The sequence below is a fragment of the Tachysurus vachellii genome, chromosome 5 (genome assembly GCF_030014155.1).
Source record: "Tachysurus vachellii isolate PV-2020 chromosome 5, HZAU_Pvac_v1, whole genome shotgun sequence".
NCBI lineage: Eukaryota > Metazoa > Chordata > Actinopteri > Siluriformes > Bagridae > Tachysurus > Tachysurus vachellii.
Window position 1 is genome coordinate 10984681 of NC_083464.1, and position 12847 is coordinate 10997527.

At 38.5% G+C, this 12847-nt stretch overlaps 1 protein-coding gene across 2 annotated transcripts in view; it reads right to left on the bottom strand.

Annotated features, from left to right (window-relative positions):
- Positions 1–12847, bottom strand: part of xylb (xylulokinase homolog (H. influenzae)) — a 54193-nt gene that overhangs the window by 21367 nt on the left and 19979 nt on the right. The window contains exons 14-15 of one of the 2 annotated variants that reach the window (XM_060869698.1): positions 12687–12764; positions 10534–10626 (exon numbers count right to left, since the gene is read on the bottom strand). In XM_060869698.1, coding sequence (XP_060725681.1) covers positions 10534–10626; positions 12687–12764 — 171 coding nt within the window. Of the gene's footprint in view, positions 1–10533; positions 10627–10658; positions 11593–12686; positions 12765–12847 lie in introns of those variants that run through there. The other variant, XM_060869699.1, reaches the window with a different exon arrangement.

Sequence of the window (12847 nt, forward strand, 5' to 3'; positions counted from 1 at the left end):
GGAAAGTGTCACTTCAGAAAGGTGATGTTTTTATACATATGCAAAACTTTAGTAAATCAGTGTCTCTGTACGTTGCTACAGTCAGTATAATGATTTTTTTTTTCTGTGCAACTTTAATGCCTTTCTTGCTTCTGACCACCGACTCTGTCAGAATAGGTGGGCTGAAATGGATGAGATTTAAATGGTAACAAACACAAGCAAACAAATTCAAATCATAAGGCAAAACATTATCCAAAAACAGGAAAAGGTCAGCAGGCAATTTGCAAAAGTCCAAGTCCAGAAAACAAAAAATATACAGAGAGAGAACAATTACAAAAATAAGAGAGAGAGAGAGAGAGAGAGAGAGAGAGAGAGAGAGAAAGAGAAAGAGAGAGAGAGAGAGAGAGAGAGAGAGAGAGAGAGAGAGAGAGAGAGAGAGAGAGAGAGAAAACCAACATGATCAAAAGGCTTGGTGAAGGCAGGTACAACACACTGATCATTACTTCACAGTGACTGAGTGTTTGTAAGTCCTTATTATACTGACTGGTGTGACTGGGTACCCATGTGCATGATTACAAGCCTGGTGAATGTGAACCTGAGAGTTATTGGGAAGTGTAGTACAGGGCGGCCATGTTTGTATGCTGCGGTGTGTTCTCTGGGGACGAGGGAGCTGAGCTGACAATCATTATGGCTGAAAATCAAACGCAGCTTTCACTCAAGGCTGGAAATAACAAGTACAAAGTTTATTTTTTAAGAATCTGTACTTTACACAATTTTAAAATTATATATTAAATATATCATATCAAAATCATTATATATCAAATCAAAATGTTACTTTTTAGTTTCTGACAGATTGCAATGTGCACTGTGGTCTTGCACTGTGGTCTTGCACCATGGTCTTGCACCACGTGTTCTACGTACCACGTGTCCTACGTACAATGTTCATTTGTATTGACACTGCAAGCAATAAGCATTTGATCATCAAACATGCTAGCTACTATTTGAAAGATTAGAGCTTTGAACCTTAACTTGAAAGAAGAATTTGAAGCATTTGAACTTAATTTTCTATTCATTTCAATAAGTAGTTGCTCCTAGCTGTGACCCACAGGCTGATGTCATGCCCTACCACAGCCACAGCATATAGGACAAAGCCCACAATGACATGTCTCCCTCTTGCAGTGCATTATCATCATACCTTCCTGTGCTATATTAAATCTCATCACCAAGCATAGCCTTGGGGTGCCAATAAGAACCAAGAGCAACCATGATTGATTTTCTTGCCTTGTTCATTGCTCTTTCATTGTCCACCAATGACTTACGTACATCAAATGTCAAAATGGAGAAGGAGAAAAAAAAAAGCACCACCATGTAGGAGGTAGAAAGACAGAGAGACAGAACATTTTCTCTACATAGCTCCCATTGTATAAAAAAACATAATGGAACTCCTTATAATAAGGCAGTTTCAAATATTATGAAGAAGCCAGTAATGCTGCCATTCATGTTTTCTCCAATTCAAAAACAGAAACCTCTGAACATTAATACATGTTAATATGAGAGCCAGGTTGAGGTTATACTGTATAGTTGCAGAGATGAAAGCCTTGAATGTATGAATATCTCTATTCAGAAAGTCTATAAATGTGATTTTTGATTACGAGCAAAAAAAAGCAGACATCTTTTCTATCTCTATCTCTTGGCTATTACTATTGACAAACAGAGCAGTAAAGTAAGCACGGAGCTGAGGAAGCACTGAGCCGTTTATTTTTGCTTCTCTTATCTCTTAGAATGGAAGGGAATCTATAGAGCATTGCATGTGTGCAGGTTTCTGGAATCATCAAATTCATTTAATGGATAGTAATAAAAAAAAAAACGGGGGGCACGGTGGCTTAGTGGTTAGCATGTTCGCCTCACACCTCCAGGGTTGGGGGTTCGATTCCCGCCTCCGCCTTGTGTGTGTGGATTTTGCATGTTCTCCCCGTGCCACGGGGGTTTCCTCCGGGTACTCCGGTTTCCTCCCCTGGTCCAAAGACATGCATGGTAGGTTGATTGGCATCTCTGGAAAATTGTCCGTAGTGTGTGAGTGTGTGAGTGAATGAGAGTGTGTGTGTGCCCTGCAATGGGTTGCCACTCCATCCAGGGTGTATCCTGCCTTGATGTCTAATGACACCTGAGATAGGCACAGGCTCCCCGTGACCCGAGGTAGTTCGGATAAGCGGTAGAAGATGAATGAATGAATGATATAAAATTAGCACTTGGGGCATCTAAGAGAGTTTGATATCACCGTTTACTTTAAAGATAGAAACATTCATATTGAAAAAACAAAAATACTTATTAAAAAACTACTAATTATTAAAGTTCATATAAGCCATTAAGCACCACTGTGGATATGACTCTATGATATGACAAAGAAATCCAATGCTGAACATGAGCAAAGCCAAAACAGACACAAGTTCCATTTCTGGCATCTGGAAAATAGCACTTTAACCCCACAACATGCCGGAGTACAAACTCTCACCATCCATTTACTCGTACACCCTGTTATGCTTTCCTAAGCAAGCAAGGTGGCTGATCAATTGAGTAATCAATTTGCCTTGATTATGAACGTCACACTGTCAAATTACACCAATTCACTTGAGATCAAAAAGCAGCAAACACAAAAAGTCAGGATTAAGCTCGTTCCAATATGTCATCATTTTAACATGATAACAGATAAAATAATATATTTTACCACAATTTGTATTATCGGCAAACTGTACTCAGCTTGCTGGGTTCAGTTTTAATATAAAGATCACCGAAGTCAAAGCAACAAGTCTGTCCATTACTTTTAGTAAGATTTATAGATTTACCTTCAAAGAGAAGGTCACATCTGTCCAAAACGTGGCCTTCAAATACATCCAGTGGATGAAAGCTGACAAGACAGCTGTCCGTACCCTGCTGTCTGAGAAGGACAGTTTTAAATTATAGAAGCACAAAGCTGTCTATCTAAACAGACTCCTACTAAATGTAAGGGAGAAACTATATTTATAAGTGTTTTCTATAATAAATAGCAATGAGTCTATTAAGTATTACACTGTAATATACAAGCCACTTTATTAGGAACACCCAGACTCTTGCTTAATCACGTGGGAGCACCACAGCTTCAGTTAATGTTACATCTACATCTAAAAATAGGCTTTCAGTGACTTTAACTGTGGCATGATTGTAGGTATCAGACCGGCTTGTTTGAGCATTTCAGAATCTGCTGCAGCATGAATGGTATGGAAAACAAAAAATATCCAGTAAGCAGTAGTTCTGTGGGTGGAAAGCCTTGGTGATGAGATAGGACAAAGGAGAAGGGGTGAACTGGGTTGAACTGTGAGGAAGGTTACGGTACCCATGAAGAGGATGTGCTACAACAGCAGAAGACCACTTCGGGTAACACTCTTGTAAGCCTAGAACTACAATCTTACACTGTCTCTCCAACACTAGAGAGCTGAAGGTTAGAAAAACATGATCTGTTTCCAAATAAAGTGGGCATCATCTAAACAATTAAGGGTGCCTCCTGAGGATATGTCTCACCTGCGTCTCACAGCTTCTAGCATCTTTCAAAATAGCCTGAGTGTGTAAAAATTCCGAAAGATACAGTAAGGCCAAATGAGGGCTTTGCTGAATGTGCTTACTGTAGAATAGTTGTGAAATCTTCTCCTTTTTTTTGTAAATTTGTACTTAAACAGATCTATTTCTGCCAGGATTCAGGTCAAAAAGGCAAGTGCACTCTCCCACACAGAAACCACAAATGAACAGAATGAACCTTCTATTTTAGGAGATACGTCTTACATGACTCCTACTGCCGCATACAGAAAATGATAGAAGGATTATGATTAACATTAATCACATATTTACAATTCCCACAAATACCAAGTGAGTATGTAGGCCTCTCTCACATACATGAAACACCATCAATCCCACAGCCAGGTGAATACATAAATACCTCTACAACATGTGCATTCTTATGCCTGAACATAGGGTCACTGTTTGATCATAGTAAAGATGGTGTCATTGATAAAGTACAGACGCAGAACAAGCAGAAGAGCGGATATTATAAAGATCGTGTTCGCTAATGACTCCTGCATGACTCGGAGCTAGCCGTATCTATGCAGCACATCAAATTAACTGGATTTTATGAGTATGTATTCCATTTTGTCTAATATTCAATACCTCCTAATTTGTGTAAATAATAAAGATCCAGTCTTGACATGACAACCTTAGGTATTGAGTCTCACTAAATCTCTAACATTGCAACAATACCAACACAGAACATCATGAAAAGTCTATTTGCTTCTTTTTTATTCATTTCATTGTATCAGCCATGACCTCCAATCAGTAGTCGAGTGTCTTAATCACTGAGCTACCACTTCACTATAAACACAAATTTGGCATTTTAAGGTAAAAGACAATTATTTTAATTACATAACATACCTGTCTTTTAACTTTTGCATTTTTTTTTTGGTTAAAAATGTTTTAAAAAAATATTAACCAACCCAGGCAAGCTAGCAAGCCAAGGTAGATTTCCATACTGTGTGCAATCTTGATACAGTAGCCTTAAAGTCAATTTTATTTGCATTTGTGTAAAAAGTGAAGCAAACCGAATACTAAGTCACAGTTACAGTGTTTGTTGTTGCTGTCCTTTGGCTGCTCCCTGTTTAAGGTCGCAACTGTGGATCGTCCAATCCACATATTTTGATTTGGCACAGGATTTACACCGGATACCCTCCCATTTTATACGAGCTTGTGATATCACTGAGAGTAAACCCCTTAGTGGCTAAGTCGGTTCCCTGCCCAGGAACCTAACCCGTGCTGTGCCAGTCTTAAATTTCAAAATTAGCTAATTTTCTTAAACAGCCTTGGTCACGTTTAGATTTTGCAATGACACAAGTTCTAATGTGACTGCAGCTTTAAACTACATCGCTGAACAACGAAATGTGGCAAAACCTCTAAGCCTTTATTTACTAAAATCAGCATCATTGGAGATCAGCTTTTTGCAGCAATGGATAATCCCTCCTGAATACTGTAGACTTATACCTCTGACGAACTGCTGCTGTAATTTGAAAACCTGTCCCGTGCTCATCCTAGAATTCATATTAGGTTTCCAAGTGCAAAATGCTTCCTAAGGTAAAAGAGATGAGCCCAGCTGTCCTGAGAGTGACACTATAGGTGGCTTGAGAAGTGTCATAAAGACAAATTAGTTTCCATTTGATTCATTGGCTAATTGTGAACCAGTTTGGCCTTTATTATCTCCATTAGACCGAATTTACATAAAATTAAAAACTGACTTTTGCAAAATAAGTGTCTTATAAAAATAATTAGGGGTGTGATATCCCAGTGGTTAGGTGTTAGACTATAGATGGGAAGGTTATGAGTTCAAATTCCAGGTACACCAAGCTGCCACTGCTGGGCCCCTGTGCAAGGCCCTTAACCCTAAATCGCTCAGCTGTATAAAATTAGATAAAATGTAAGTTGCTCTGAATGAAAGCTTCTGCCAAATGCCATAATGAATCAAATTCTTTCTGTAGATTTGGTGGAAATCAAATTTGTAATCTGGAAATTAGGTCCCAAGAAGAGAAAACAACCCAGTGGAAGAGCTCACCAGGGTGACATAATGTGACTTAACATCAGTAAACAATCTCTGTACAGATAACAGGGTTATAGGTAGTTTATTTCTGGTCATATGTAGAAAGGAGTTTAATATATAATTAAAGACAACTGCTTTATAGCAACTACTATACAGTTATAGAAAACTGCCACAGCTTTACCAGCTAGCATTAGTGTGTGTGAATGATAATAAATGGTAATTTGTCAGGTTTCTATTGTTATTGTGTGCGGTTGTACTGTGTGGAACATTTGAAATATTGTATGTTTAATCAACTCATTGCTTTCATGATTGCCTAGATTAATCTTAATGTTGTGGCAGTATTGAAATTTTGAAAGTCATGCAAATAAACTCAGAGGGAAAGAATAATGGAGGACAACAGGGAGAGGGCGAGAGAAAGAGAGAGACATCGTAGGTATGTGAGAGAGAAAGAGTGAGAGAAAAAACAGTGTGTGTTGTGTCTGTGTGTGTACTGTATGTGACAGAGAGACAGCATGTGTGTGTGTGTGTGTGAGAGAGAGAGAGAATGAGTGAGAGAGAGAAAAGCGGTTTGTGTGTGTGAGTTAGAGAGTATGTGTGTGTGTGTTAGAGAGAGAGAGAGAGAGAGAGAGAGAAAGAAAGAAAGTGTGTGTGTGTGTGTGTGTGTGTGAGAGAGAGAGAGAGAGAGAGAGAGAGAGAGAGTGCGTGTTTGTCAGAGAGAGACAGTGTATGTATGTGTGTGTGTGTGTGTGTGTGTGAGTGAAAGAGTGAGAGAGAGAAAAGCAGTTTGTGTGTGTATGAGTCTGTGTTTGTGAGTGAGAGAGAGAGTGTGTGCGTGAGTGACAGAGAGACAGCATATGTTTACGTGTGTGCATGAGAGAGAGAAAAGCAGTTTCTGTGTGTGTGTGTGTAAGATAGAGACAGAAAGAGAGAGATAGAGTGTGTGACAGTTACGGTGTATGTGTGTGTGTGTTTGTGTGTGTGTGTGTAAGAGAGAGAACGAGAGAGTGTGTGTGACAGAGACAGTGTGTGTGTGTGTGTGTGTGTGTGAGTGAGAGAGAGAGAGAAAGTGTGTGAGTGACAGAGAGAGAGACAGCATATGTTTGTGTGCATGAGAGAGAGAAAAGCAGTTTGTGTGTGCTTGTGTGTGTGTGTGTGTATGTGTGTGAGAAAGAGACAAAGAAAGAGTGTGTGTGTGACAGAGAGTGGCAGTGTGTGTGTGTGTGTGTGTGTGTGTGTGTGTGTGTGTGTGTGTGTGTGTGAACGAGAGAGAGAGAGAGAGGCCACACTCTGGTCCCTGAGTAAGTGGCCAGCACAGATCAAAGAGCACAGTGAATAATTTACAGCAACAGCAGGACTGCAGGGAGAATCAATGTCCCTTAACTAAGAGATGGATTTACAACACATATGACCCATCAGGGGGGTTTAGAAACAGGCTGGATAAAATGAGGAGGATATGTGGGGTGAGCGCACCTTCATATGATTAATCCTTATTGACATTATCTTTATGGATCATTCTCAATCAGTGCTCTATGCTGATAGATGGATGTACATGGAACATGTTTAAAATGTGCTACGGCGTCTCAAAGACAACTGACACAGACATTACTGAAAGGCAAGGATTTCTCTTCAAGCCGTTTTTTATGAAATCACTTATAAAATGTACATCATACATCATCCGATATGTTCACGTACACTTACATTATGAGTGAATTGTCAGTCACCGAGCACATTATTAATAGCTATCAATAGACAGGAGTAAGCAATACTTTTAGCAAAAATGCTCCCGTCAGAGTCCAGCTGACCTTCAGCAGAGAGAGATTTCAGCTTCCTGCCACCCCCAGATAAAAACCCTGCAGCAAGGCAAAATGTCAAAGCACCCTGAGCATAAATCAATAGACAAAGTGCTAGTATGGAAAAAGGGGAAAATAAACCTTCGTGCTAATATATCTTTTGCTGGCGGCATTTTGGAGAAAAATAATCCCCTGATTGCCGGTCAGTTGGTTTATTATTCAGCATGTAAGGAAAAAAATGTAATCGCAAGCTGATAAATATGAAATGGTCTCGAGTGTTAGCTATAGCACGGAGCACCTGGCACCTCAGAAGTTTTAGGAGGAATGGATGTGACACTGAGATTTAATGCTCATGCTTTCTTACACCCGTGTTACTGATTCCGCCACTTTAAATTTCTGAAAAATAATTCAATTTAATAAAACTAGTCTCCAAAACAGACTGATATAATTCAGCCCTTCAGAATTATTAGCACCCTTAATAAAATAAAATTAATTATAAATAAAAAAGCTCTACCCAATAATTCAGATTTACAATAAAAAAACACAACCAATTATTTATAATTATTATTATTATTATTATTATTATTATTATTATTATTATTATTATTTACTTTCATTCTAATAAGAACGATTTTTTAGTTTGTTTAATCTGTTATTTTTAAAACAGCAGCATTTTCTCTTAAATGGCACGACTTAATGCATCTTTATAGTAATAACAATATATTTTGTTTAAAGAACATAACCTTCTGTAAATTTTAGTTTATCATAATAGACATCTGTATATTTTATTCAAAGCACATATATATTCATCTTTATATTATATTCATATATATTCATTTGTATTTTATATTCATAGAAAATACATATCTGTAAATTACTGTTTATAGTAATAGCCATATATTTTGTTACAGCACATATCCTTCTGTAAATCTGTACTGTATATTATGTTCATAGAATGCACACATCTGTAAATCACTTCCATATTACCACTTCATTCATTCATTCATCTTCTACCTTAGCTTATCCGAACTACCTCGGGTCACGGGGAGCCTGTGCCTATCCTACCATGCATGTCTTTGGACCGGGGGAGGAAACCGGAGTACCCGGAGGAAACCCCCGAGGCACGGGGAGAACATGCAAACTCCACACACAAGGCGGAGGCGGGAATCGAACCCCGACCCTGGAGGTGTGAGGCGAACGTGCTAACCACTAAGCCACCGTGCCCCCCCATATTACCACTTTATTTAACTTATTTAACTGTTGTAAACACTGTATATCCTGCACTTGCTATTATTGCCCTCTGGTTAGACCTAAACTGCATTTCGTTGCCTTGTACTTGTACATGTGTAATGACAATAAAGTTGAATCTAATCTAATCTAATCTAAGGAACATTTTAAATAAACGTAAATAGATTCGCTCTTGAAAAAACGTGACAAATTCGATGTTGCACACACGTAACATCCCTTTAGTTTTGTAAATTAAATTAAACATTTAATCAAACATTATCATGTGATGTCGCTGTTTGTTTGAGCTCAACATCTTACTCAATTTGAGCAGTCCAATAAATCTGGAGTGTGTTATATGTTAATCAAAAAGGAAATCAAAAGCCTTGAACTGTATTGTACCTTTTTACATTAGGGGATAAACTGAAACTTTCTGGTATATGGGGTTAAAATATTACCTAAATATTGATGAAAAGTCTCTCATTCTACGCACACACACACACACACACACACAAACACAAATTCACTATTAGGTTTTGCCTTATGTCTTCCACCAATCTAGTCAACCTTTGCCTATAAAAGTTCTGTCACAACTTATAGCAAATCAACTAGAGCATCATTATCATTATTTCCATTTGCCTCACTTTCTCCCAAATACAATAAGTGGCTGAAAATTAATTCTAATAGATCATTCTTGCCATACATACACACCATAATCAAACAGCTACCAATTGAGGGAGTCAAAAGTTATCACATTTGTCAACGAGTGAAACCATACAACGTGTGAAGCCACGTGAAACGTCTGTTCATGCAACATAACAGTGAATCTCGATTCACCGGTGTCCTTCAGACGGACAGAGGACAGAAGGCAGGACCAATTATGCTCTCTTACCCATAATGTAGATGACTGTGGCACTGCCAAATTAAAAATATTCTAAGGACAGTGTGAACACTTTACTGACACACTAGTCGAAAAAAGAAAAAGGCAATTTTCTTTTCACTAGATGGAACCTATTGGACACATGGATTGAAATTGAGATTGCAACTTAGGCTTGATACATCGTACAAAACAGATCGAGAAAAAAAAAGGTAAACGGAATAATACGCAATGCTGAAATATTATGCGATGATGGCATCTAATAGCTTTGAAAGGCCATAATTTTATACATGTCTGCCTTGTCTGTGTCAATCAAAGTTGCATAAGCAAAAAGAAACATTTCTCAGTCAAGTTAACTTCTGGAAATCTTGCCAATGCTGCTAATTTCAGAAAGATTTTCCCAAGTTGCTGACAAGTAGCTGCTGACCGGCTGTACGCTTTGGAGAAGATGTGAGGCAGAGAAGGTGTTATTGCATTTTAAACAGCTCAGGCAGCAGCAGGGACAAACTGCGAGCAGGTTAGGCAGCACTCAGGGCAGTCTCTCTCCGGCTGGGAGAAAACTCTCGTCTCTCAGCACCTGATCACACTTTAATTAAAGTGTGTGTTTCGCCGGCTGTCTGCCTGCAAGCTTCCCTACTTGTAAAGTAATAACCCTCGCTGTGATTTCTGCTTCAGCATAATAGGGGAGGAAAAATGAACAAAATAATGGCACAAAAAGGTAAAAGCAGGACATTGTGTGAATTCTAAAAAAAAAATAAATAAATAAAATACAGCAGTAAAACTACTATTAGCCAATAAAAAAAGGAGATGAAGGTCATTTCATTCAGTGTACTAACAGAAGCTGCTGAATTCCCCTGAATTACTCGTAGAAAACATCAAATCAAACCTCAAAACTTTCAAACGTGCAATTATAAAGAGGAAAATAGACAAACAATACTAAATAAAGTGAGTGAAGTGAAAAGAAAAAGATATTAAAGAAAGAATAAGAAAGAGACATCTTTGGAGAGACGACAGAAAAGAAATGTGATGTTGAACATGAGATTGAGAACACTTACTAATCCTGTAACCCAACTTCTGGGCATGCACTCTCTTTGCCAAGAACTGTCCTTCAACCAGGGCTCGAATTTCCACCTCCAGGGTGAAGGCAGCTACCTGTGCAGAAGCACAAGACAAAGGCAGGCTTTTAGGATGGATACAGGGCAGATTCTTGCTTCCACAAAGCACTCTTTCACCGTTCCAGCGTTCCCACAGAAGAGCTCGACAGCAGCAATGACCTCAGCTCACACCACAAACGACTCATCGAATCCTTCTTTCTAGGAAAACGACTGTTTCACACAGATCCCAGGACGGTTTTTAGGCGCGTCTGGAAACCGATGGGATTACATTCAGAGTAGAGAATGGTGGTCTCAGATCAGTGCAGAAAGGGTAACTTCTAACCTTCAGAGAGATAATCTCAGCAGTTCACCGAGAGTACAAGGGCAACATGGCCATAACTACTGGTAAAGAGAGAGTAAAGATGAACATTATTGCTAATGGAGGTCTTTTAAGAAGACCAGGAAAAGCAGCTCACTAAAGTTACATGTCACTGGTTGTTTAAAGCCATAATAAATCAAGAATGAATACATTATGAGAAGCAAAATGGTAAAGATCCTGGCAACATGATTTCAAATGTTAAAAAATTTATGAAAGAGATCTGTCATTAGATAAAGTAATAAGCCAATCAGGGCATGCATTCCAGTGATTTTTATTATGCGCATGAGGTTTTTTACTTTCTAAAACTAAACTCATGTCCTCAAGTAGCCTACTGCATTGCACTTCTAGGGTTGGGGGTTAAATTCCTGCCTCCATCCTGTGTGCACAGAGTTTGCATGTTCTCCTCATGCTTCTCATGCCTCATGTTAAACTGTATCTCTAAACTGTCTGTGGTGTGTGAATGGGTGTGAGAGTGTGTGCAATTGTGCACTTCCATGGGTTGGCATGCCATCCAGGGTGTCCCCTTCCTTGTGCCACAAGTCCCCTGGGAAAGGCTTCAGGTTCCCTGCAACCTTGTGTTGAGCAACATTATGGAAAATAGATGGATGGCTCAACAACGTTTCCGCCATGCAATGTAGTTGCTAAGTAACAGACAAAAATAATTTGTATTCTCAAGACATATCTATTGCATGACTATGTGTTATGGTTTTGTTGATTTATACCTTATGCACTAATACAGAATTCAATTATTGTAATGTGTGTATATAGTTTGAAAGGATTTTACAATGGCTTCGAAAGAAAATTATTTTCTGTCTGATCAGAACTGAGTGAGTTTGTGAGATTATATACTGATCGACAGAGCCAGCACTCTGGCAACTTGTGGAGTGCTAGTACTAGAAAAGCATGTTAGAATAACCGAATGGCATTTCGACAGCACTTTGGGTTTTATATTTCATGTCGTGAACGTTACACGCTGCTGTGGTACTGTACGTTTTGTACCTAGTCCTGATTGTACAGTATGATTTGTATCTACTGCTTCTCTCACCTTTCTAGCTAGTTTAATACACTACAAAGAGCAGGGCATTTAAATGTGCTGCAGCAGCGCACGTTTTGAATCCAGTTTAATAAATTAGACTAAAATGAGCTTTACTCTCCTCTCATTTAACAGCCGGCTATCACACAGCGAACAGCAGCTTATTAGCCATGGTGAAGCTCAGCAAGATCAGATCCATTTTGTAGTCAGCATTTTCCATTTATAATAACATGAGATCTTATTATACAAATGGGAGGACATTTTGGCTTTTTAATGTGTCCGTGTATAGGTAATAAATATGAGAAATTAAAGTCAAAAATAATATAAAAACGTGTTCATTAGATAGAAAACAGCTTGTCTACCTTATTATTTTACTTTTCTAACAGTAGATCTTGATTATCTCAGGTTTATTGCAGCCATCCTGCACTTCTACACAAAAATGCACTCACTGGTACGCACACAAACAGAAACAACGTAGAAAACTAGCACAAATTCAAACTGGACAATTTCACTTCTGCTCAAGAACAGTGTGATAGCACTGAAAAGTTGAACCTTTTTCAAATCTCCCAAATTTAAACTGATGACATAAATTGGCAAGGAAAAAAGACACGAACAATTACGGCTAATTATCAAATTCTGTTTACAGACACTTTAACTGTTAGCTTATATGTTTATGTATTGCAACCATAAATATGATGATACCTACTTCTTTATCATGCTGATCAAATCTGTGAATCCCAAGAGCTGGAGGTGTGATCTCCACTGCATCAAAATAAATTCCTAAAAAATGACCAGCCAAAAAAGCACAGCATGAGATTGTAGCTGATTGGACCTAATACATTTATCACCATCCATTCACAGCA